Here is a 27,627-nt window from a genome sequence, read left to right as displayed (position 1 = left end):
GCATGGGTGTACCCAGGGCTGCCAGGGGCTGCAGCATGTATTATGCCACCCCTGGCTGGCCTCCTAAATTTGACACAACTGGCTGCATGACAGCTGGGGCAAAGTCGTGTAATCACCCTTTGCTGTAGGTGTAGTATACCTATACCTAACCCTAAAATGGACACACAGATTCCTATCAGTCACTCCTATGGCAGGCCTTGACAATCCTGAAGGCAGAGTGCTTGGAATCGTGTGAGATGGTGCTCTGGCATGAGCTGAGCCTGTCTGCAGCTTGCGGAATCAAGTCCTAATAGCTGTTCCATGATATCGCATACCATATACTCTTAAGTGCATTATAATCCTCGCGGTTAAATGCTATCTTTGGTATTGCTTTATCAAAACATGTCGAGTAAGGTGTCATACGAATTGGAATACTAACCCCTCGCCAATTCTGGCGACGGGGTTAGCATTCCACCCTTCTAGAGGGACACGACATGTATGTAACTGTGAACCCCGGTTAAAGTTAACTGAAGCCTCAGCTCCACAAAATGGATGCTGCCACCACAGACACGAGTCTGACCCCCTGCAGCTGGGAGTCCTTCCAGCGAGGGGAGCCTGGACAAAGGGTTTCCTGTCAGGGGCGGTGCTAGCACCGTCCCAGACATGGTTTTGTGTATCCTGGGTAGGCAGGGCTTTACAGGAAGGTGACTGCTGAGTGGCACCCCGGTGCTCACTACGCATAGGCCGGTCTGAACCAGTTCCAGGGGCACACCAGCCCCTGGCCTGGGGAAGTCCGGCATGGCTGAGGGGTGTAACCACCCCCCACCTAGTCCCACCCATAGGCAGGACCTAGTCACCGGGTCAGCCCCCTTTTTTAGTATAAAGATGGGAGCGGGCCCCCTGTTAAAATTAGATCATCTTTGGAATCAAGATACCACTTTCTTCGAAAGGACTTCACGATTTCTTCTTCAAGATTCTCCCTTGTGGCTAAGGAGTAGTCACCCTGCATCCGCAGGCACCATCCTAAAGAACACTGCGGCCTGCTGCAAGTCCTTCATCACGAATCCGACGACCCAGCACGACGAGACCCGGCTTCCCTGGCACCTCTGACCTCTACTCACCTCTACAGCCCAGCTGAGAACCGTGAGTGCGACGAGACCTCAAGGGACCGACGATCGCCAAGACTGCACAACATCTTTACTGCAAGCCCACCGTGTCCTCCACTGGTGAGTGCTTTGGGGTCCGAGAAGCCCCGACCCTGCGCAGCTCCAGCACCCAAGGCCAGCCTCCCTGCATCTCCACGATCGGCGTGGGGCCCTTCTGCTGTTTGCTGTGCACCGCGTTGTTTGGCTACTAGCCGGCTGGCTTGTGGCCTTCTGAACGACGCCCGACGACATCTCTTCTGCTGGTCTGGTTGCTCCAGGCTGGCCCTTGCTTCCTTCTTCGAGAGAGGCACCCCGGACCCTCCTGGTCCACTCCAGACGCCATTTTAGGTCCACCGCGTGGGCTTGAATTTGCCAAGGCTTTGTTGCCCAATCCTGGGTCCAGCGACGCCGACAGCTTCTATCTTCGTGGGACAGCTCGATCCTCCATCCTGGTCGCCGACAACGCCTCCTGGTCCGTGAGATCTTCGAGTCAAGCGTCACCCACTCACCTTGTCGAGGTGGCTACCATCCGGTGCCCTCCTGGTGCCCACTGACTACTGGCTAGTAGTCTCGAACTTGGTCCCCTCTGCTTTCAGGTGTCATCTATCTTCAAGATCCAGGCTTGGATCCGACTGAACTTTCTTCACTGGTCACCGGCCAGCATCTTTTCTTCCGGCTCCTGGTCCGTCTACGAGGATTCCCGACGTCTTTTCAGACCTATGCAGCTGCAGCCCCTGGGCTAGGTAACTTCGGCATTTCGGTGCCCCAGCATAGCCTCACTATCCAAGGGTCAGAATCTACTTTCGTTTTCTCCCTACCAGGTCGGGTTCGCCCGAGAACACTAACTTTCTATTTCCTAGCTACCATAGACTTTTGTCCCGCATCTCGCGTGAGAGTGCACACACTGCACCCGAGTCCCCTAGGCCTCCTAGAAGTAATCTAACGATTCCCTAGTCAAGTCCTAGCGATTCCAAAAGCTATTAGTACTGTACTTACCTGCTAGTAATTTCGCATTCCACTTTCAGAGTATATGGTTTTCCGTGCCCCTCGGGCATTTGTATATACTGTGCTAACTTAAGTATTTTTGTAAGAGTTTTGGTTTGTGCTTAGTACCCTGTCCTCATAAAGAGTACAGGGCTGTTGTGATCTTTAATAAATAACTGTTTATTTTCATAACACTTGTGTGGTGTCCTTTCACTGGGTATTCAAGGGGTATATGTGTGGTAAACAGCTGGCTTAACACGCCCTCTCGAGTCTTTAGCCTTAGACTGCTCGTATCCATGCTACTAGGATAGCTGGTCTATAAGGTTGACTTACAACCAATCATCAATAAGGGTTGCTGGACTGATACATAGTGGGCACTAGAATAGTGACCACTGCATATCAGGCCACCTCCTCACAAAGACATCAATTAATTAATTAAAGAATTGAGACCCATTCTGTTACCCGCCCCCTTTACTAATTAATCCTGTTAATCACGTTACCTAGCTTTAAGCACATACAAGCAGCATTATATTTACTTTTCTTTCTCGAACAGCATGAACTCCATAAGCTCTTCATCACAGGAAAGCATAACATAAGCACATAAAATAAGCACATGCCATTAATTTAATTGCCGCATTTAATACTGACAAAGACAATAGACAAGGTTAGTTTATTATTTTTTCTTTGCGTATGCAACATAGAGCACATTAGTTTATCCCACGTGTACTGATGAATGTATTCTTAAACTAAGTTGATTAGTAATTCCACCACAAACTTATTAATTTTATTATGGTTATGGGAGATTAACTTCACAAGTTTGAACAAAATCTTGTTCTTCACCTTGCTCCATCACCCTCCAGAATGCTGCTCTATCTTTAGTTGCTGAGGCCTCATGTAGGGCCTCCCAAGCTTCCTTCTTCATTGTGGTCTTTCTAGCCTTTAATGCATGTCTGTATGCCTCTCTGGCTAGCCTTAGTGCAGAAACATTTCTAGGAGTTTTCTGCAATTCTTTCTTAAGCCGGGAAGGTGCTTGAGTGCATTTCAAATCGAACCATCCACATTGAGAATCATTATTCTTCTTACGTCTAATGAGGGATTCGCTTATAACGGTGGTTATACCGATAAAGGAAGCTAAAATCTTTTCAGGGGCAGCTTCTTCGCTCAAACAGAGGTCTATATCAGTTTTACAATCATTTATCACTGTATTGGTAAGTTTTTCTTGGTCAACGGCTGCCCATCGAAGGGAGTATCTGTTGGTACTTCAAATAGTTATAGTTTCCAGCAATTGATCATTGCTGCTATGTGGTCTAGGTCTCTTACAAGAGGGCAATATAAGTGGAAAACAAAGTGGGAAATGGTCACTAAGAGGATTTCCAGAGACATAAAAAGAGCAGAGAGTGCATGCGTGGTTGCTTGATATAAGTACATAATCAGGTAAAGGAGCAGGAGATGGGCATAACTCATTCACAAATCCTAAATCGTTACTAGAAATAAGTTCATTAAGCAACTCCCCTAGGGCAGTATGCCTAAAATGTGACAAACCTACCCCATCTTCTCTTAAGGGTCCACATATATTATCCCCGGCAATGGGACATAGCGTGCAGTTAAAATCCCCTGCCACAATTATCATGATTTCTTCTGACTTTCCTCTGTTGGCTAATTTCAGTGAGTGTGAGATGTTTGTTATAACAATACCCACTTTTCCTGCCGGAATATTATTATAAAAGTTTACCAAGGCTATGGAGAGTAATGCATCCACAACCATTTTAATTAGGTGGTAATAATCCTTGCTAGAGAGCAGCGTAACATTCTTTATATCTGGAGTATTCAATATATATGTGCACAGACCACACTTAGCCCTGCCGTTCTGTACATCAACTGCTGGAGTATGGTAGGTCCTGTATCCGTTTCTTAGACCAAGTTTCTTGAAGACACAAAATCTCAAACTTAGTAATAAAATCCCACCATAGTTGATTATTTAATTTTGCATTAATCCCGGCTATGTTCCATGATACAATATTACAGGAAGGAGGTTTGCCATCATCAGTACAGTTTCTTGTTTTGGTGATCAGAGTTTCATCTCTAATATTTCCGGCTATAATTTTAGGGGGGACGTTGTCACTATCCCTTGCTGGTGTACCTGCTTCAATCCTGCTTGCATGTCTGAGGGATGCAGAAGACGTATCATTATCCCTTCCTATTGTGCTTACTCTAGTGCTGGCTACATGACTGGGAGGCACAAGAAAAACAACAGGGTCCAGTCAATCAATATTTTCTAGGGAGTTCAGTGCGTCAAAGTGATTATAGGTTAATATGGGATATCTAAACTGCCTTATTTCCCTATGAATATCTCTCTCAAACATTGAGGTTTGCCGTTGTAACAAGTTGGGTGGCCTGTAAAAATATCCCAGCGGTAATATGTTTATGGCATGTGGGTTCACAGGTCCGTTGAAACCCCTTTCCAGGATTGTGTGTACTAATAGAGGTGACCTAAAGGTTAAAACAACAGTCCCCCGCAGTGATTTAGGTGACGGGCCTACCCACCCAAATCTGCAAACCATTTTAAAATCTGAAGAAAGATGGTTGTTAAGTCCAATCTTGGTGGCCAGAAAGTGGAGAGACTTATTCTTTAGGCTGGACCAGTGCTCAGGATCGTTATATGGGCAAGAAGGGGCATTAGCTAAAACCACCGTATAAGGGGTTGCTTCTGGTGGGAGATTTACATTCTGTAATTAATTATTAATTAGATCTAAATGCTCTGGGGAGTATTTCCCCTTCTCTGAAGCTCTATTTTTGCTGTTTGTCTTATTAGATTCTCTAATAGATTCTGCTTCCCCCTTTGCACCAGGCCGGTTCCTAGGGGCTGTGGAATGGTGAGCAGTTTTAAAGAGATGTTGACTAGTACATGCTAGATCTTCATTGGAGTTATTATTAATGATCCTGCCATGTGGTTGTTTATTTATTTTGGAGCTCGATGTTGTTTCAGAGACCAAACCTGCTTCCCTACCCGGTGGAAGGCATTCTCTCGTTATGGGGCAAGCCGCCGCTGTAGCTGAATATCGACTGGTCACCAGCTCTTCCACCTTTTCTAATCTAGTTTTAACTATAGTCATCTTTAGCAGAACAGGTTCTAAGAGGGTTGTCATCATAGTCTCGAGCTTTCCCCAGAAGTTCCCATCTAATATCCCCTCAGCAATCTTAACAATCTCATTATGTTTTGTAGGTGAATGCAGGCCATTCTCCACATCAATAACTGATTTCCCTCTCTCCTATTTGTGTTCTGAGCTGGTTTACTCTGTTTTTGCATAATTTTGCCTCTCTTTTTCTTTGGGAGTTCTGCGCTGATAGATGCCCTACGATTGGCCATGTCCTCTAGTAATAATTTTTGGCCCACCGGAGGCATTCTCGGGTTCAGAGGGAAGGGGAGAAACAATGTCTGTTACTTGATTATTTACAGCTTGTAGTGAGGTGCCAATCAATATAGAGGACGGTTCATTACTCGATTCCCTACCTTGGTCCGTAAAGACAGGTGTCAGGGAGAGTCTGCTCTGTGAGGGTACGGGTTCTAGAGACAATCTTCCTTCCGTTAACTTAATTCCATTTATGAGGACTGATTCTGCCCTCAAAAGAAAGGCATCTAAAGTCCCAACAACACCTCGATTTTTACTCTTACTCATATTAGAGGAGAGAAGCCTACCCAGATAAAATACGTGCAACAAGGAAACAAGCAGTGCATATATAGTCTTGAGTCAAGTTATTGAGGGGGTGGCCCAGCCCAGCCTCTTACTGTCTCTGACTGGCTCACCCTTGGTCCGGGCTGCGTCCCGCGCCACGGTGGGAGAGGCTGTGCTATAAGCGCGTTGGCCATGACTCCCCCTCACTCACGACAGCTGCGGGAAGGAGCGGTGCACTCTGGGGGTTGCAGCCTTCCCCAGAGTGTGTAGAGCAGTGCGAGTGGCGCTAGAGTGGCGGCAACGCCCCTGGGACCCTCGTCCCAGCAGGGGTTCTCTTGAAGGCAGTTGCGGCAATGCAGGCGACGAATGGACTCAAAGGACAGGCAGCAAAGTTCCTATGAGATTCTACTCTCTTAGGGTATTGATGGGAGGTATAACAGTGAGAAAGGCAGTTTTCGTTAATCCTCAGATTCAATTTTTATTTTTTCCTCATCTAAAATATGGCCAACCTATTTTCATCTATTGTTCCACTTTTCTTGGGTTTGCTTTTTACATGATTAGGAGACTGGCAGTAGGAAATGATCACAGCCCATTCTGTTTGCAGATGTGCAAGATTTTGCCATGAGAAGCCTGTGGTGCCTTTACTTCCTCTCCACTGATCTTTAAAACTATTGTAGAGGGTTGGGTAGGTCCAAGTGAGGAGTGGGTTGACCTCTCAAACCTATCATTTAATCAGGGAAGGTTACTTGTAAGTTTCTTACATAAGCAGCAACTCAGTGCGATGTGCTCATGCAGGGCTGGACTTGCCATTCTGCCACTTTTACTGCATTTCCACAGTGGGATTAAGGGTAGTGGGCTGCTTTCTAAGTCAGGTGGGCTGCCAAGACCCAACAATGGCCACATGGCCCTATTCTAGCCACTTTCTCCTTCAGCGTGTGACAGGTTTTACCATTTTTGCCAGGGCTGATCTTGGTTTGCAGTCTTGCCCTTGCTTGCAAAAGAACTGTCTGCTGACAAGAATACTTAGCAGGATAGGTTTCCTGGAAGCTACTTGAGGTTGGATCCACTGGGCTTAATTTACAGAAGGTGATCGGTAGTGTCCTAAGTCATACTGAATAAAGCGATACTTTGATGACAAAAGAAGCACATATCATTATGCCTCTCTGTATTCTCCAAGCTAAGTTAGGTTCTAATGATTAATTATGTGTAGGTTTTAGGATTACTTGTAAGATCATGTTTATTTATATATTATTTTGAAAATCCAGTGTGCGGCTAGATTTCCTAGGTTGACCTAAAATATTGTTTTCAGATTGTGAAAGCAAAGTGAAAGAGAGCTACTGGTAAAAGAGACTGGTGGTGATGTCATTCATGCCATTTCCCCACACTTGTAACAACGAAGAGTTTCTACACAAAGACTGTTTATTCATAAAATTAATCTTTTTGGAAGATAAGAACACCTTCAAATTACTACACTCTAAGAATTTGCATCAGTGACTATCTGACTCCTGGTTATGTATACCATGCCAAGTTTACTGAGTATCAATTGGGTGCCACTGTTTTAAATTAGACCGAAAAAGTTCTGTGAGAACTAACAAAGCACGATGGCTATTTCTTTTCATGCATAACAAAATTTGGAATAATAGAATTTAAAAATGTTTTGACGAAAATGTTTATCAAAAAAAGAATAAAGATTTTGTGATATTAAACAACAATCAAGAATGCAGATGAAGGATTTTTTTCTAAGACTTCATATAAGCAACCTATGGGTTTAGATGAATATACTCTATTCAAGTGACTCTCATATTGAAGGTAGATAATGCTTATGCACTAGGGAATAATATGGCTCAGCTTTGTGATATAGTATTGTCTTTATTGGTTTTGAAAGTTCCTCAGTGAAAGTTGTGCTTGTTGGGTAGTGAGTGTTATATAGAATTTTCATTATGGAATGTATGGAACCTCTTTTCTAAGGACGTTTATGTATCTGTCATATTTAAAATGCCATCAATGGGATTCCAAACCTGTAGCATAATAATGCAACAAAATAATAGGGTCCTTCTGGTCAATTTGATGACCTTTTTCAGTCAAATTTTAAAGTAGTGCTTGCTCTTCATATTGACTATCACCTTTTTGTGGCCTTGGTACAACTTTTGAACCAATAGGTTTTCACTTGGTGACTCGATAAAATTACAACTAAAGTGGAAATTATACAAGGTGTGCGTCAAGAGTCCAACACACTGCCGGGGAGGTAAACGACTTTTACACTATTCATTTAATTGCCTAGTGCTTTGCGATTTCAATGGAAGCCCAAATTAATGTGTATTCTTTGTGTAAAACATATTTTCATATATATTCTGCTTAATAGTACCTTTTTTTAATTTCAGAGTAAAACTATCAGAAAAAGCCATGAAGGAAGTTGTTGACAAGCATGAAAAGGCAAAACAAGAGTTTGGTGGCAAGATTCAAGCCTTGCAGCATCAACTCACAGAACTTGGCAGACAATGGTATGGCGGGCTTCCAGTAGATTAATATTGATAGACTTTAGTGAGCATTTTAAACAAAATCAAATGTGCTTTTCAGTGTATGACACAGCTGTTTATTTAAAATTACATGGGAATGCCTGTTAATATCCATAAAGCAACTAGTTACCTTGACTTGAATGACAGAATTTGTTTGTGGGTTTTGCCTTCTTACAGCTGTTTATAGCTATGCTTCAGAATGACTTGTGGTATTTACTCTTACTTCCAGGAATGCCACATCTATCTGACCTTATTAAAGTATTTTGTAGAACTTTACTGTAATGTTAGAATGTTATTATTATAATCTGTTTTGATATGGACTTGCTCAATTTAAAGTCCTTGATCTAGGTTATTTTTGATGGGACCATGTGTAGTCCCTTCCGCATGAGAGATGCTTTGTTTGTGCCCAAATAGAAGCCATAGATCCCAATTCACAAAGAGTTTGCTTTCAGTAGACTTTCTCTTGTTGGATAACTGCTAGAATTCAGTAGTTAATCAGGAGTACTCCAAGAGTAAGTCGGTATTAAAAGACCAGATCTACCGTCTCTCCGATTGCAAACAATGTAGACACACAAAAGTAGACATTATGCTGGGGCGTAGCTATCAATAGTGCAGCAGATGCAGTGGCCCTGGGCACTCTTACTTCCAGGAATGCCACATCTATTTGACCTTATTAAAGTATTTTGTAGAACTTTACTGTAATGTTAGAATGTCATTATTATAACCTGTTTTGATATGGATTTGCTCAATTTAAAGTCCTTGATCTTGGTTATTTTTGATGGGACCATGTGTAGTCCCTTCTGCATGAGAGATGCTTTGTCTGTGCCCCAAATAGAAGCCATAGATCCCAATTCACAAAGAGTTTGCTTTCAGTAGACTTTGTCTTGTTGGATAACTGCTAGAATTCAGTAGTTAATCAGGAGTACTCCAAGAGTAAATCAGTGTTAAAAGACCAGATCTACTGTCTCTCCGATTGCAAAAAATTTAGACACACAAAAGTAGACACTATGCTGGGGCGTAGCTATCAATAGTGCAGCAGGTGGAGTGGCACTGGGCCCCATGTCATTAAGAATCCACCGAGCAACAAATGGTTGCTATATTTTACTATCCAAGCAGCCAACAATGCGGCCCGTTTTCCCTTGTTATATCAGGGCCATAGCATCCTTACTATCCCACTATGATGTGATTTGAATGTGCTTCGATCTCTACTGTATCGCAACTTTCCTAAGGTGCAATAAGGGCTTCCTCCCAGTCAGTGCCCTCAATTGGGCCCAAGTCAATCTACCAACTTTGGCTCATTCTTCACTGATAGTCAGACCTGTTACATAAAAGAGTACTGTAAATTATAAAGGCAGTACTATCTAGTAATTCCTCCTCAGAACCTGGCTTCGAGTGTGAAGAGCTCCTCCATATTCTTCCCATCTAGGTTATTGCTGGATAGACCTTTCTGAAGTAGAAATAGAAGAGAATTCAGTATTGGCCAAATTGTTGTTTGCAACTTGGTTACCTAATTCAGTCCAGTATTACTACACACATCATGAAGTTTGGATATGCAGAACAAGTCCAATTTCCTACCTCTCTCAAGGATTGCAACAATGCCAAGCACATTGTCTCTCCACAGTGGCGTTTCCTTGTAACTTTACCAATTCAAGCCACTGATTTAGTCCCCAACTTCCACAAACTTTATTACAGTTGCATTTGCCATATCAACGATACAAGCATCCGTCATTACGGTTTTATATTTCCCCCTCAGCCTCTCCAGGGCACCCCAGCCCTGTTGGTCTTCATTAGCAAGCCAGAATTCGAATCAGAAATCTCTTTTTAATTCCACTGCGTAAAAGCATGCAGACATGCAAAAATAGCAATAAAATGCATACAAGTTATTAAAACATACAAGTAAAATACAAATAATTATCAGGTTTGGGATATTAATGACCAATAATCTGGATAAAAACAGTCTGAAATTAATAAAACTGAAATTAAAACAGAGTTAAGTAATGATTCATTGATGTCCTGAAATTAATCTAAAATTATTGACTTCCAGGAGCGCACTATAGCTTTAAGTAACTAGGGGCCAGATGTACGATTCTCAATTCGCAAGTCGCTAAATGCCATATACAGCTGTGTGCGATTCCCAATGGGGTCGCAAATTGCATGCCTCATCAATATTCATAAGGCACTTGCAATTTGCGACCCCATTCGGAATGGAAGGCCCTCCTGTGTATGGTGGCCTGCTGGGCTCAGCAGACCTCCATGCCTGGGACTGCTTTTCAATTAAGCAGGTTTTTTTTTTAAATCAGCAAATGAGATGCATTTAAAAATAAAAAAAATTAAACTTTTTCGTTTAAGTTTTTAAGGGCAGGTAGTGGTCCCTGGAACCACTGCCTGCCCCTAAAAAATATTTTCCCCTGCATTTGCAAAGGGGGCCCCTTGCTTTTGCGAGTGCATTACCAGCCTCTTGAAAATGGTGGTAAACTGCAAGTGTTTTGTGACCGCAATTGCGGTCGCAAAACAATCTTACATAGGGTAGCGAGCCGCAATTAGGAAGGGACGCCCTTGGAACACCCATTCCTAATTGCGAGTCGCAAATCTATTTAGCAAGTCTCAAATAAATTGCGACTCGCTAAATAGGGTTTGTACCTGGCCCAAACGGGTTGCTAACCTATTTGCGCACGCAAAAATGGGTCGTACTTCTAGGCCCAGAATCACATGACAACATGTTTCATCATCTGGTAATGACCATAAGAAATTATATACTTGCATGCAAAACTGTAGATTCCTAAACTTTAAAAATGGTATGAGGAATTTTTTGGTATACATTTCATAATATTCACAGAAGAGGAAATGTACCTTATTTTTTTTATGCAAGTTAGTATATGGGCATTCTTTTGAGTCGTTCTGGGGTTGGCGTCCAGCTGGAAAATGAAGTACATATTTCATAATACCAGCCGGGAAGCTGAACAATAAAAGATTATAAAGAGGATTTCTCCCACGTGGAAAATCGCACCCTCCCGGCACTCCGCTGTTGCTTTGTTGATGATAATTCTTTCAATCAAAGTTTTGCCCAATTTGTATTTAATTATGTTACAATTTGATTTAAATCATCTTGTGGTTATGTAGCACTAATTTTAACTTCACATTGTACTTTGCATACATCTTCACATTGCTTTAGCACAAACCCCGATGCATTTTGGGCATTGCTCTTCCTCAGGGGTTATATCTGTAATTCTTCAGAAAAAGAACAAGGTGAAACCTGTCCAGCGTGTGAATCCAAGTGAAAGATGTTTTAAATGAAATTTGTAACAGAATTAAATACAAATTGGCCAAAACTTTGATTGAAACAATTATTATTAACAAAGCAACAGCGGAGTGCCGGGAGGGTGCGATTCTCCTCGAGGGAGAACGTCCTCTTTACAGTGACATCTCACAACTCAGGATCAGGAAGTGATACCCACTGGCACCCTAAACATAAGGACAGGGACAACTTCATGCATTAAGCTTATTTATACTTAAAGGAGTGCGATCGCAATCTTTTGCAATAAAAGACTATCCCACCTCTTATTAGTGTTCTGCAGGTCGTTGGTAGATAGATCCCCGGGATTAAGATATAAATAATGCTTAACACTTGATTTTTGTCTTTCAGCCCTGATCCTCTTTTCTTTGGCTTGTTCTAGCAGCAAGACTTGCTTTCTAACAGAGGCTGCCTGCGGCACTCTATCTAAAAACACATCAGCCAATCCAATGGCTTCCAGAGATTTTTTGACGCATGCTAGCTGGGGGATCAAAAGACCCTTATCGCAAGCCAGCAGCCTAAAACTTCCTCTCTAGTTAATTTTGCTTCTTCTGAGCTCCACATAGAAAGCCACAAGAGGATATGGCGGCTACTAATAAAGTCGCTCAGAAAGTCTAAGCCTAGTTTATTGTGGCAAATGATCCTGGAGGTTGACGCGCGGGCTACAGTACTCTCTAACAGGCTCCATGTTCATGCCCCATAAGTTGCTATATGGACGTATTGTGCCGAAAATATTTGCAAGAGGGGTGTTAGAACCCTCTCTCCCTTGGGTGATGGGAGACAGCAGTGAGCCAACAGCCCTGGAAAACTTGGTCCTACTTTGTGCAATATGTGCAGACCATATCCCAGACGACCTGAAAGTGACCCCCAGGTAAGAAAAGGAGCTGGTAATTAATAGCACTTTCTTACCTACTGTAATAGTTAAGGGTTGCATGCGCTTTGGGCCACAAGTCATTTTAAAAGACCTAGTAAAATTAGTTGATAGATGGGCCATGAAAATGACAGGAGTGCACTAGATGAAGCATTGCTTTGTGGGTGCGGACAATTAACCCTGCGCTATCCGCATACAATAATGCTGGTAGGGGCAACATTCACCATGGGCACGTCTGGAGTGCACTTACTAAGCTCCTTACTAAGATGATTTATGTAAAGAATAAAATGATGTGGGGCTAAAACGCACCCCTGGTGAACCCCGACCGATACTCATTTTACCATCATCAGTGACTTCTCCGTTGTTGCCAAACCTGACTCCGGCCTTAGTGTCACTATGCAAGGAGACCAATAAGTGAACTAGGGATGTATCCATTTGCTGAATAATGAGAGATTGCAACAACTTAGCCTGATTAACACAATCAAAGGCCATTGTCGAATCCATAAAGGTTAGACACAGTGCAGATTGCTTGGCCACCTTATATTTCCCGAGGATCAGGTTTATGTTGAGGCATTGATCGATCGTCCCTATACTACTGCAGAATCCATATTGACACAGGTCTCTGCCTAAAATTTTGGCTGGTATATCTAACAGGGAAAACAGACAGTAACATTTAGGCTCCGTCCTGTTGCCCTTTTTAAAGATCGGTACTATGATTGAGGAAGCCCTGGAGCGAGGGGATCAATGAACTGTTCATGCTCTTACAAATGTTTGTCAACAGAGGGGCTCAAAAATCCATGTTACACTTAATAATGTCAATTGGGACCAGTGGCGGCTGGTGCATAGGGGCGAATGGGGCACCGCCCTTCTAGCCTCGGGAGTCGGAACGAGGATCGGGGAGGAAGACAAGAGAGACACATACCGCACGCAATGCAGCAGCGTCACATCAATGAAGTGCTCACTGCCCCGTGTGTCACAAATTAAATTCTGTCTGACTCTGACTGCTCTGCTCTCGTCAAGGGACGGACGATGACGAGGTCACAGGAGGTCAGAGACCTCCTGCGCATGTGCTGGGCCAGGGTAAGGAATATTGCTCGCCCTGGAAGCACAAATGCGGAAACAGTGATGTCAACACGAAGGGAGTGGCGCAAGAAAGGGGAAAATGCCTGTCCCCAAATGGGCGCTCAAGCTGCGCCCCAGGCGTCCCCAGCAGCGCGCCACTGAAACCAACGGCAAGGGGCAGGGCAATGGGTGGCAAGAACCGGACACTCCCCTTGCCCTCGCGCCACTCCCAGGCCTTCTGATTGGACAATGGGAGACGGGAGCCTGTGCACTGCGCAGGACGGACACCGGCACTGACCACAGCCAGAGCACCAAACGCAGAACACTCTTGCCCTCCAGCCCCCCACACGCCACAGGCCGTGATGTGCCTCCCGAGCAGAGATCGATGTCATCACTTGGCAAATGGATCGCGCAAAACAAACGCAATGCAGGCTGTGTTGAAAAACGATCGACTCGGCATCTAGGAAAGCACAAGCAGAGCGACGCCAGGTAGGCACAAAACCAAATAATCCATGCCCTGCCTGGATTGGCTCCACACTGCAACCAGCGCGCTCCCCATGGCAACACACATGGCATGCCTGCATGGGGAAACCACAGCCCCCATGCCAAGTATGCCCTCCTCTCCAATCAAACTACGATCTTCATGATTCTCTTCCTCTGCGCCACCACATTCTTGCGCTAGCCAGGCTTCAACCAGAGCCTTGAGAGGAGGTGCGAAAGTGAAAAACCGACTGTGGCGGTGAGCGACTGCAGTGCAGAAGTCCCCACAGTAGCGCGCGTGTACAGTATCTTCATAAATTCCCTAATGTGGCTTGAGTGGCCCAATCCATAGATTTGTGCACGTGCGAATCCGAGCCCCGGCTGCCAAAAGGAGGGACCAGGCATTGCCTCCACTTGGCAGAAGCCAGCCGAACCCTCCCGAGCCCTCTCACCCTCCCACCACTGGGCAGCCAACTGGAACCTCCACTCCCCACCTCCATCAAGCCTCACCAGCCGGCTCTGATTGGAACATCATCCTTCCCGGGTCCTTTCCCTCCTACACTCTCCCTCCTGCACTCTCCTGGATGGTAGCCTTCACTTCTTGTACAGAAATGGAGAGGAATGACAGAGCCTCCCCGGGCCATAGCAGCAAACTGACTGAACTGGCGGCAGAATAAATTTTTTGAAAGTGTGCCACCTAGTCCTCCAAATTTATGTGACAACTAACTGCTGATCTACCTTGATCTAGGGAACACATGCATTAGACAGCCTTCCAGAATGACTTGCTATGCTTTGTGCAGGCAGTGTCACTTAAAAGGGACCACTGCTGGTAGATTACTTCTTTCCTCCGCCTATTTATAGTTAATGTGCAAGCTTTGCACTGAATGGCCACTAAGCCTCGATCACAGGCCCTTCGAAGGAGTCGGTTTGCCCGTGAACAGCTTTAATCACACCATTGAGGGCACCCAGACTGTGGTCTGATAAGTTTAGAGAGAGATAGTCTTATCCTCTCACAGAGAGCAAGGAAGGAGATTACAATTGCCTCACCAGTATCATTCTCTCATAGGCACTCCAAAACCATTAGCAGGTTTGCAGCTATTAACACATTGAGAAACTTAGTTGGATCTGTCAGCTTCCAGCATATCCTGAGGTTGTGAGGATATGCAGTTAAGTTTCCTAGAACTGGCATCTCTTAGTAAGTCTCCCTATACGGTGCCTTCAGTGTTATTTTGATTGGATTGTGTTCCTCATAGTCAGTTGGAACAGTTGCAACATCCAGCAACATTTCCTTCAAGTTATGAGAAGGATATAGTCTATGATTGAGCGAGCATTCCCACCTCTAAAGGTTGACAGACTCTGAGTGTGTTTACCTGCCTCCTCCATGACTTAATACAGATTGACAGATGCAATTAAAGTCACAATTATTTTCTCCGTTCATTGGGTTGACTGGTGGTATCTAAAACACCTTCTGGCCCCTGGTGTGGCAACCTAGCATTGACATCACCCCCTAAACAAATGCAACTGCTGGCCTTGTTGAGATTTGACCTCCACTAATGCAAAGATGTATGAGAATAACCAGAGAAATTTTTGACTGGGCGCATTCACAAAATCATTGTTTTAAACTTTAATCAAAAATAGCGTCAGAGCCCCCTTAAAAGCATCAGCTTAAAAATCAGAGCTCGGGGTGCATACAGACTCTGCATGGCCACCTATGAAAAGATTAACCCATATGGAAAGACCACCAGAGGCTCTGCCAGAGCGAGATGGCTGAGTGGGAAGACTAAAACACATGAAACCGTCGAAATCTATCGAATTGGTTTCCCAAGTCTCTTGCAGAAAACCAATGTCATACATTTTTACAGACTTTTGCCAATCAGGCATAAATAGCTTTGTAAGAAGGTCTGCAACGTTCCAACGTAATATTTTCAGCCCAAAAAACTTGGCAGGAGAAGTATAAACAGTAATGGTTGGGACAGAGTGCTCATAGACTGGGCGTGAGAGACTAAGTAGGGCATTAGCTTCACAATAACCTTCGTTCTGGATACCGACACTACCAGGGTCAGCCTCCGTACTAGAAACTGGTTCTCCCTCCATCGCCACGAAGTTCTTGTACCGCGATCTTCGAATTGCAGACATTTCCTCTGAGACAGGCAAAGAGCATTCTCCAGGATTCACATGGACCAGTCAACCCACCTTGTTACAGTCTGATAGTGGAGAGAATCTATTTTGGCTTTGCAGACTCCATCCCGCCTGCTGAATGTGACAGTTTGTGTAGTAATGAGGCCCTTGTGTGGTTGGTTTGTAGAAATCCCTTAAGGGGAGTGTGTCAATCTTTGATTTTTTTAGAGATTTCCAATGAATGGACTTTCAAAATTTTCCTCGCCATGGCAGGTTGCTTGAAGTTGACTACAACACAATCCCATTCTATATTTGTCCTTGCTGGCTCGACCCAGCCTACTCTTCGTACCATTAATATGTCACAGATATCCCCTGGGTCAAAGTGCTTATGTAAGCTCAGCCCTTCGACATTCTTGGTTCCAAGTTTCCCCCAAGATTCCATCTGATTTACTTGCAACTGGGGTACCCCACCATTACCATGACATAGGGACATGAATCCGGCGGCAGATGTAATTTTTCTTACTGGGAACTCTGTCTGCTGCCATGCGTCCCCCTTGTGTGCCTGGGGCGCTTCGGTTGCTTAAGACCCCCTGTAAAGTACTCCTGTTGGAGCCATTCATGTCATGAGCAACACCCATTTGACCCCTGATTTCATTGTCTCTAGGCCCCGGGATTGCAGGAAGGGGGTGAGTAGGTTGAGGTTGGGGTGCCGATTGGAGATTCGGAGGCTTTGGAATAGCACCCTCATTTTGGGCTGTACCACGTAGGCGTTGTGAAGGCATGACATGAGGTGTAATTTTGGGTGCCTCTCCATCGCTGGTGTCCCCAGTGACTGTTGCGGTGTGAGTTACCATCACACAAACTTGAAGATTGAAGATGTTGTTAGAAGCACCTAAATCTTTTCAATTCGCTCCTTTATTGCCTGTAACTGTGTCTCAAACATTTTAGAGACACTTTAATACACCTCCTCCTTGAAGGTGTTGTGAGGTCGAGAACATGGTGTCATTATGTCTCAGGTCCTTTAGGTTTTTGCGTGTGACACCCTTGAATTTATCTTATTCCGCTTTGATGTGGGCTCAGCCGTGGAAATAATGCTATCCTACCTCCGATCACGTGGAAGGTCGTAATTTACTCCACTGTTATTATCTTCACATAGCTCCAATGGGTGGGCGGAGCATACTATGCTTTCAGTCTCAATAATAACAGCTTCTCCCTCAGGGCGACCAGTAACGCCAAATAAGGCACCTCCGAGGGCAACCATTGCATTTCCGGTGCCTCCTCCCTGTCCCAGGACAACCTTTGTTCGGTTAGGACAATTTAATTTCCCACCACTGCTACTGTGCGCTCTAGCATGGTATCAATACTGCTGGGTCTGTATGTGGGTTTCTTTAGGTGGCTGGGGCCCGGGCATTCCATCCCCTTACGCATTCCCAAGCTTTATGAGAGATCAGGTTGGGGAGAGGGTCTAGACTTGCTGTCCAAAACAACTTTGGTAAAATCGCCTCGCCTCACCTGACACAGCAAGTCTCTGGGCACTTTCATAGCTGGGGTAAGTAGCAGGGGTAAGAATCAGGATGAGTAAAGTATATGGCCCAGTGTTGATTTGGCTTGGCTCCTCTGGCATGGCCTGACACTGCTTCTCCCCCCCCCCCCCCCCCCCCCCCCCTCAGCCGGTTAAAATCAGGTGTTCAATTTTATCAAAGTCAATCCTTCGACAGAGGTTAAGAGAGGCGGGGGGCGCACTTCTTTGAAACGAGGGCAGGTTGGGTGGTCAGGATAGTTAAGACGCTAGTAATACTAGAATAATACTGTAACAGCAGCAAGTAATCACTTACTCTCCCTGGTCTGCTATTAGTTGTCGCCTCCACCCACAAACTTGCCACACTAGGTTGGACGATGTTTTATTTCTCCACGGAAGTAATGTCCTGTTCGGGGTAGCGAAGTATGATAGCAACTTTACACAGCATTCAAAGCAGTGGCTGCGAGGTCTTAACATTTTTCAGACCTAACCCAGGCTTTAAAAGTGAAATACAACATTGCTTAACCACAAAGGCAGAGTTGTTTGACTAGGAAAAGTATAATTCAAAAGAAGTCAAATTTTTTAATAGATATACCAAGATCGTTGATTGTGCACTTTCCGACTCCAGTCTCTTCTTCTCAGCTAGAGGACACTAACTTTGTTGGGGTCTGATGATCCTTGGAGAAACTTAGAGCCTGAATTATAGTTTGGTGGACAGGGTACTTAGTCTTAAGCACAATGGAGTGCCTTGTCCATCAAACTCTTGGTGCCGCCCACCACATTTAGAGACTGACCGACCTTAAGTATTCCATTGACTGAGCCCCCTTTGGCAGGAAGGAAGTTACATTGACCTCCCTATTTGAGATAGGCACATTAATGCATTTGTTTTCTGTTTGTCACTGCCAGGAAAGCCTGCTAGCACAGGGAAAAAAACAATAATAACCTTCACTTTGAGAGTTTATTTTTGAAAACCAAAAAAATTTCAATAGTCGTGTGTATAGCCATTAAAACAGCAGCCAACAATCACCAAACTTTTAGTACATAGAAAGGAACTCCTGTGATGGAGATTCCTTCAATATGCAGAGATAAAAGCGAGACTGGTGGTAGGCTCTACATTTGGCGGGAGGAGTACCCTCTGGGACAGTGGCGGTAATGTCCTCTGCCATCCAGATGGACACTATTCCATCTGCCAAACTCGAAATCAGCCCCCTAGAATTGAGGACCAAATATCTTTCACAGATAGCGGCTGAGGAACTCTGACTTTTGATGGTCGCTAGAGGTGTAAAATGCATTCCTTTACAAAGACTCACTGCTCCGTGGTCACTCTATGGTTTTTCCAAAGACAATCAGACTAGTTGCCTCCAAAGCAGCCCAGTATGCGCTTTTGTATATCTACTGTATAGCTCACTTTATTAAACACATGCTGCAAACATCTGTTCTGATCTGAAGGTCACAAGTTCAAATTGTAGCAGCACCAACTCAGATTTCCAGTATTCAGAGACCTGTACATTTAGAGTCATTAAATTGGATAATACTAGCATTAGTTATTTGGGGACTTCCTTGTTTGTAGTTAGCACCTGTCCTGCCAACCCATCAGCCATTGACCAATGCACAAAACATTGACTGGCCCTCTCTGCTGGGTCACCCCCCAAACTGTTTGACTTGACCCCTTCTGTTTTGCTGAGTGTGTGTTTGTTTGTTTTACAAAGTTACCTAACCAGTGCTAAAGTGCTTGTGCAAAACCTGATAAAATTGGTCTGCAACCAATCGACCTATTTAATTTACTTGTAAGTCCCTAGTAAAGAGGGACGCTGACCCTTGGTGGGGCCTCCGTTGGGCCTACCAGCCCCAGCCTGCCACGTGCCAGGACGTGCCGTCACCCCAGGGCTCAAAAAATCCACTCACCTGCTCGCATTTGCGAGCCAGATTTAGTTAGGATGAGCTACTTTTAGGTCCTACTAACCCTTTATGGCAATTAGTAAGACAAACTGACATTTGACACCTGTCTCTGAAAGTAGAGCGAATGTGACAAGATAGTAAGATTTAAAGGCATCTTTATTGCTCACAAAGTGAAAAATACCTTTAAATCTTGTTAACGTATCACATTTGCTCGGCTTTCAAAGATGGAGATCAAGAGCATTACAGTTAGGTCGAGTAGATTTTTTAAGTTAACAATTTTTTGATTTTACGAGAATTGACCTTGGAACACAGCGTGCTTGTAAACCGCGTCATTAGCTCGCAGCCGGGGACTCTGACACTTGGTGGGGCTGCTGCAGGGACAAGCAGCTCCAGTCTGCCACCAGCCAGGAGGCGCCATCACCTTTTACCACTGCAATCTTGAAAAGTGCTTTATTAGCCTGCAACGCGAAATGCTGACACTTTGTAGGGCTGCCGAAGGGACTATCAACCTCATCCTGCTATGCGCCAGGAGGTGCCACCATCTCAGGTGACCGCTTGCTTGAAAAGCACTTCATTAGTCCGCAGCTTTGGATGCTGACATTTAGTGGGGTAGCCACAGGGACTACCAGTCCCAGCCTGCCACATGCCGAGAGAGAGCATCACCTTGGGCCACAGAGCTTGAAAAACACTTCATTAGCCTGCAGTGCTGTACGCTCTCGGGCCAGGTCCATCCACACCCAGAGGAGGCTGATCTGGGCTACCCCTCTGACGCCAGTCTGTGGTACTTATGTGTTATCCCTGTTTTAGTTATTAGTTTTTAGTGGTACAAATTATAATTTATTTAATTATTTCTTTACATGTTGGACTCTTATTGATTCTTATCTGCATTCTTGTTAGTGAGAGAGCTTTCACAGGAGAGCTTGATTTATTCCATCTGTTTGTCCGACCTGCCCAGAAAAATACTCGAAATCCACAAAGTAGGGTTAATGGCTTTGTGTAAATTTGTCCTGGTGGGTAAAAAGAAATCGAAATGCTAGAAGTGGCACAAAGCTCAAGCAGAGGTAAGAAATCACTGAAATCAGCTGGTAATAATTGTGTATTTGGTAGAATTGGCCCATTGCTGGATAAATGTAATGACATCATTAACCCGTCACAACGGGGCCATTAGTTTATCCCACTCTTCCCCAACACTGTCTCTAAACACTAGCAAGACGTGTATACCCCAAATGTTTAACAAAGCACCATCTCGATCAGTAATAGCAACTCAGCCTAGAACTCTCAGGAGGTCTAAGGTGATGACTGCAGACTCAAGGGCCTCAAACATGGAGCAGGCTAATCTGGTGACGGAGTGCCATAATTGCTTCTCTGCTCTTGTGGTGCTGAAGCAAGTCCAGAGGTAGGGTCTTTGACTTAGACAGGAGCAATGATGTAGGAGCCACGAAAACCATTGAAAGCCTTTTTGATATAATTAGTAGCCTGAAAGAAGAAGTTTTCTCTCTCACTCTCAAGAAAATGGTTGAAGGGCTGGAAACAAAGATTGGATAAGTATTAGCTATGAAATGCTCAAAATTGTATGAGAATGACAGGGGTGAGAGGAATGGGGGACAAATAATAGTACGAGACACAGGTCCCAGATTCATGTGGATAGAACCCGTAGTCATTTTGTCGAACCTGAGTGTGCTTTATCAAGATCTCATCCCCCATAGCATATATATCTGACGTGGCACACTTCCCTGGGTGAAATACCAGGGGTTCTTTCAGTCGGGGTATGATAGAAGTCATCATTCCTGGTGGTTGGCGAGAGGTCCTGGGGGACTAAACCAGGAAAATTGCCCTCCAGCAAATACTGTACACTTGAGAGATCTACAACCTTTGATCCATAGCCCTCCAGGCCCAGGTGGCAGGGTGTATGGTGGGGTATATATGAAGACACCGGCGACATGCCAGCCAAATTGCTGTCTTTCTTAACCAGATTCCTAAACTGCCTGTGGGTACAAGGGAAGACAAGGATGCCTTAATCAATATAGTGACCCACTGGTTTCGGGACGTCGAGCACTTTTACGCTATCGTTAGGAGCGACATCTGTAGTGTTGAGAGGTTTCATATTACAGGGCGCCGTTCAAATGTACTTAAGGTATCACTTTGTAGTAAGGATCTGGTGGGTGGTCTCATGGCAACAGAGCCACGTTCAATCTGGAATGTAAATACCGAAATTTCGATTAACTATAGGATGTGTAATGATATGCAAGACCCCCCCCCCCCCCAAAAAAAAATACCCAGGCAGTATACCAAATCCTGATACAGCAGCAAATATCAGACCCAAATGACTTGGAGGCCTAAGTTCACCTAGATCCAGGTAAGGTATGTGCAGGGGCAAGGGAGAGGTGGGAGGTGGAAGACCGATTGAATACCGCTGTTGAAGTAGGTTGAAGGGGGATACTCCCCATAATAATAGCAATGCCATTCCACAAATGGAGGGATATAGAGAAGAGCATCCAAACAGGGTCAAAATATTTTACCGAGATATGATCAGCGCACACTAGATCATTAAATAAAGTTTACAAAATATTGTCATGGAACGTGGCAGGTATTAGAAGCAACTGCCAGAAGCCGACTGGGGGATGTTCATTGAGGTACACAACATTTGCCTCTTCCAAGAGACATACAGTACTGATCCCACTTTTAGGAATGGCTACTCGACCTTTTGTACTAATGCAGTTCAATCAGGAAGGAGAAGACCGTCTGGGAGCCTAGCAATCGGGGTCATGGTCTCCCTCTAATGTGTACTTACCCCAATCAATACAGATTCACTAGATCTCCTAGCAGTCAGCTTGAAACTCCTGCCAGATATAACTAAGCAAAAATAGGGGATGCATCCAGGGGATTCAACGCCGCGCAGCCTAAAACAGTCACTACAATAGACAAAAGAACAAGCAGAAAAAACGTTGCCCACCTCAGTGGCTAGCTGCATATTGACCATACATTACAAATTCACATTTGTATACCAAAAACGAGAGGCAACGGGAATAATTATAGATTTTTTTTTTTTTTTAAATATATTTTTATTGCAGGAATCAGTAAATCGTTACATAATCGACCAGCATTATAGCACAAGCAAAATCAATGAGATACAACCCTCCGTCCCCCCGCCGTAATTTCCTTACACAGCCTTACGGCCCACAACCCTGGGGTCGGGCGGCGAAATTCAATGGGGGTCAGAAGGCTGTCGAAGCTGGTCCGGATGATCCACTGTCCGTCATCTGCTTTTCCAAACAAGCCTATAAACCCAGAAAGAAAAACCCCACCCTCAAACGCTGCAAACCAAAGAAAACCCTACCCAACCCCGCCATCAGCGCCCGGTAACAACCGCAACAGGATCTGCTAAGGGACCCCTGGGGAAAGCGACAGGTCTATAAGTGTAATCGTTTATCGGGACATGGGGCGAGCCGCTTCCTCGCCTTCAGAGTCGCTGGGGGTGCAATAATCCCTAAGGGCCTGTACTAATGTCTCCCACTCCAGCGCTGCCTCCTGCGCCTTCTCATTACGCTGCCTCCAAGCTAGCTGGTATCTTAGCGTGCTCTCCCCTGCCGCCCACTTCAAGAGTTCGCTGTGCCACCGGCTTCCTGTCGGACCAACTCGTGCCTTCCAGTTCCTGGTCACCTCTCGCTTAGCAAGGAGTAGCCCTAAGTCGATGAATTTGCTGGATATTTTATTCTTGGGGGTATGAGGGAACCAGTGCAGGAGTCCCACCGCCGCGTCAAACGATAAGGACCTCCCCGTCACCTCCTCCAGGGTCTTCCCCACTTCTACCCAGTAGGATGCCAATCCCGGGCAGGCCCACAACATGTGGAGAAGGTCCGCCTCCTGGGCCGGGCACCTGGGGCAGTCCGCCGAATTCGTAGCAAAATACCGCCTGATTTTCACCGGGGTCAGATATGCTCTATGGAGCACGTAATAGTGGACCAATTGAAAGCGGGCGTGGCGTGTGCCCTTCCAGGCTCGCCGCACCAGCTGGGACCAGGTCGTCTCCGGGATCTCCTTGCCAATGTCCTCCTCCCAGCGGTTTCTCAAAGTAGTGAGGGGAGCCATCCCCTCGTTGATCAATCTGCCGTAAAGGCAAGTGACCGCCTTCACCGTGCCCGCAGACATCATCACGTATTGGCACACCGGAGACAAAGTGGGTTCCTCCTGCCCGCTTTTCCAATGCGCCTGGATCGCTCGGACAAGGGCCGAGTGCAGCAGAAAGTCGCCGCGGGGGATCTCAAAGCGATCAATGAGCTCCTGAAAGGGCAAGAGCGCCCGTCCTCATACAGGTCCCCTATTAGCTGTAAGCCGGTGTCCTCCCAGTTCGCCAATCGTGACCAATCGCCGCCATGGGGCAGGGCCGTCAGCATCCCCAAAGGAATTTCGGGCGCATACGGTGTTCTCAGATGGCCCCGGGCATGAGCTCGGTTCCAACACAGGCGGACGGTCCGCTCCTCCAGCGACAAATCCCGTAGGGCCAAACGTTGTCGCAGCGCTATGAAGGAGAGAACATGCCTGGCCATACCCGTCCCCCTTCCGTCCTCTGGGCCCCGGAATTCCCGGGCGATCTCCTGGGTGAAGGTCTGGAGCTGCGCCGCTAAATAATACTTTTCAAAGTCCGGCACCGCAAGCCCACCCTCATCCTTCGGCCTCATCAGGGTCTTGAGGGCCACCCGTCGGCGGCCCGCGCCCCAGAGGAATCCGATTATCATTGATCTTAATAGTCGAAACGTGGCCGGTGGGACCCAAATCGGTAGTGTCCGGAAATAATATAACAACCGGGGGAGCGCCACCATTTTAAGCAGAGCGATCCGCCCTGCCACCGAGAGCGGTAGCGTGGCCCAGAAGTCCATACAGCCTCAAAGTGCTCGGGTGCTGCGGGCAATGTTCCCATCTAGAAGGTCGGAAGGTTCGTGATAGACATACACCCCCAAGTACTTAAAGCAGTCGGGTTCCCACCTAATCTCCCTACTTAGAGTAGGGGCGGGGGTGCCCTTGCGAACCGGGAAAAGACAGGTCTTAGTCCAATTCACCCGGAGGCCGGAGACCTCCCCAAACTCCATGAGCGCCGTCGCAGCTCCATGTAGGGCGGCGAGCGGGTCCTCTAGGAAGAGCAGCAGGTCGTCTGCATACAGCGATATGTAGTGCGGGCCCGAAGGAGTCCATAGGCCCGTATAATGGGTTCCCGACCGGAGATGCAGCGCGAGTGGCTCCACCGCCAGCGCAAAGAGGAGTGGGGATAACGAACATCCCTGCCTCGTGCCCCGTTCCACCGGATATTGTGAGGAAATCAGTGGTCCCGCCCGAACCCTGGCCGATGCAGAGGCATAGAGAACCGTGGTCCATCTGATAAAGCCCTCACCGAGGCCGAACCTCCGCAGCACAGTGCAAAGGTAGTCCCATTCCAGGCTATCAAAAGCCTTCTCTAGGTCTACCGATAAGACAACCGGGCAGGGGGCATCCACAAGCGGCTCCCCTAGCAAGCGGAACAACCTGCGAATGTTCATGGTCGTGTTACGCCTAGGGATAAAGCCAGCTTGGTCCTCATGCACCAGGGAGCTCATGTGTCCTAGCAGCCTCGAGGCCAAGATACTGCTCAGTATTTTATAGTCAACCGTCAGCATTGATAAGGGACGGTAAGACCCCGGGTCGGACGAGTCTCTTCCAGGCTTGAGGAGTGGAACCACCAACGCCTCGCACATCGAGCTCGGGAGTTGCCCGAGCCTCTTCGCCTCTTTGTACACCACCAATAACCTAGGGGCTAGGAGGTCAGCATAAGCTGCATAAAACTCCACAGGAAGGCCGTCCAGGCCCGGGGTCTTATTCCTCGCCATCCTTTTAATGGCGCCACGAATCTCTCCCAGTTCTATGTCGGACCCCAGGGCTTTCGCCACATCCTGCTCCACTGTTCGGAGCTCCAGTGGCCGTAAATAATTATCGAGCAGGTCAGGGTCATGGGCTGAGCGACTGCGGTACAAACGTTCGTAATATTGCCGGTAGCAGCTCAGAATCTCAGGCTGAGTGTACACCTCGGTTCCGTCTGCCTTGCGCATAGATGTTGTCAATGAGGACTGACGCGTGGGGTTGGCCAGCCACGCCAGCAGCGCGCTCGATCTATCCCCCTCTGCGATGGACCGAACCGTATAGGCCTTGTAGTCAAAACAGCGAAGCCGTTCGACCTCCGCCGCCACCGCCTCCTTCGCCTCCGCCGTGCGCACCTGTAATTCAGGGCGCCCGGGGCGGCGAAGTTCCAGCTCGCGGAGTTTCCGGTCCGCTGCCTCTAGGTCGGCGAGGATAACTCGCCTCATGCCTACCTTTTTAGAAATACAGTAACCCCTCACCACCACCTTAAAAGCGTCCCACTCCAACGCTCTCGTGCTCGCGGTGCCGCCGTTGGACGCAAAGTACTCTGAGACCTTATCACCTAGGTCCGCCCTGAAAACACTGTCCTCAAGGATCTCGGGCCGTAATTTCCAGGTGGGCACCGCAGGCGCCCCGGGGAACCAACGAAGGTCCAGCAGGAGGGGGTTATGGTCTGATATGGTTCTGGTCAAATATTCAGATCGGACTGCTGCCGAAACCAGTTCGGGCGAGCCAAGAAATCCGTCCAGTCTGACGTGCAACTCATGGAGGCTCGAAAAGTAGGAATAGTCCCTAGATGTGGGGTGTTGCGCCCTCCAGATATCCGTTAGACCCCAGTGGGTCTGCCAGTCCCTACGACCCTTAGCCATGCGACGAACCGGAGAATCGGGAAGGGGCGGATGCGAGCGATCAGTGTCTACATCCACTACTGAGTTGAAATCTCCACCGAGCAGAAGGGGCCCGGAGAGGAAGTGGGCCAACGAGCCCGATAACCTGGAAAGGAAGGCAGTCTGGTCTATATTAGGAGCGTACACACAGCAAACGTTTAAGTCCCTCCCTCCCAAGGTGCCCGAGATAGCCACATAACGCCCCTCTGGATCTATCACTGTTTTCGTGACCTGGAAGGGAACCCCAGCTCTAACCCAAATCAGCGCCCCTCTGGCATACGCGGAGTACGAAGTGCAAAAGACCTGCCCCCTCCATCTACGCTGTAGCGCCGCCCCTTCCGCCTTGTTCAGATGAGTCTCCTGCAGCAGCGCCATTTGTACCCCCCTATGCACTAAATAAGCGTGGACTTTGTGGCGCCTGGACATAGTATGAAGCCCCCGCACGTTCCAAGTAACACATTTCAGATTAGCAACATCAGCCATTGTCCCATATCGTTCTCGCAAAGTCTCCCCATCCGGGTCCCAACAAAGAAAGGATATCAATCATCCCAGCACCGATGGCGGCCATTTTCCCCAACCAAAACTGAACAACCCAAGAATGAACCAAACCCCCATCCACCCTCCCCAGAACAGGACCCAAATAGCACCATCTAGTTCCCATCCAAACCATACCCTCCAACAACCCACTAACCCCTACTAATCCTGCGGTCGCCACCGTAGGAAGGCCTTAAGGGCCAGGTGCGGGCCGGGCGGAGGCAGTGGGCCCTCGACGCTCAGGCCACCAGGACTAAAGCAAGCCCAAAATAGTGTCAGAAACCCTCGGGGCAAAAACAGGGCACCCCACCCTCCCTGCTCCGGGAGTCAGCATCAATCGTCGGCACCCGCCACCCCCCTGCCGGGCCCCCTCCCAAAATGAAGTAGCTCACCCCATTATCCCTGTCCATCCAGAAGGTCTTCCACCGATTTCGGTGTGATCACCGGTGTATGGACGCTATCAGTCACCGATTCCTCGGAGTCCGTTGGTGCCCCCTCGTCACCAGGGTCTGCTTCCTCCTCAATGGCATCGTCCCGTGAGCCAGATAGCGCAGATAACACCTCCAGCACTCCCCTCCGCTCCGACGATGTCTCCGCAGTTGAGGGCCCCCCCGAGCGGCCGCGGCGACTCCGAATCCTCCTGGATCGCCGTCTCTGCTCCGGTTCCGCCGCCTGCTGGGATGAGGAGCCAAAGCCATCTTTCCCTGCTCTATATAGTTCGAGCCAGGTACAGACATCCTCCGGGGTATCAAAAAATTGAGTTTTGTCATCGACAATTATG

At 46.9% G+C, this 27,627-nt stretch overlaps 1 protein-coding gene across 4 annotated transcripts in view; it reads left to right on the top strand.

Moving 5' to 3' along the window:
- RUFY1 (RUN and FYVE domain containing 1) overlaps positions 1-27,627 on the top strand; it is a 717,137-nt gene that overhangs the window by 499,152 nt on the left and 190,358 nt on the right. For all 4 annotated transcript variants that reach the window (XM_086931454.1, XM_086931453.1, XM_086931456.1 and 1 more), the window contains one exon: positions 8,164-8,283. In XM_086931454.1, the coding sequence (XP_086787580.1) occupies positions 8,164-8,283 (120 nt within the window). The remainder of the gene's footprint in view (positions 1-8,163; positions 8,284-27,627) is intronic.

This window comes from Lissotriton vulgaris, chromosome 7, assembly GCF_964263255.1.
Source record: "Lissotriton vulgaris chromosome 7, aLisVul1.2, whole genome shotgun sequence".
Lineage (NCBI taxonomy): Eukaryota > Metazoa > Chordata > Amphibia > Caudata > Salamandridae > Lissotriton > Lissotriton vulgaris.
This window is presented reverse-complemented; position numbering and strand designations above follow the sequence as displayed.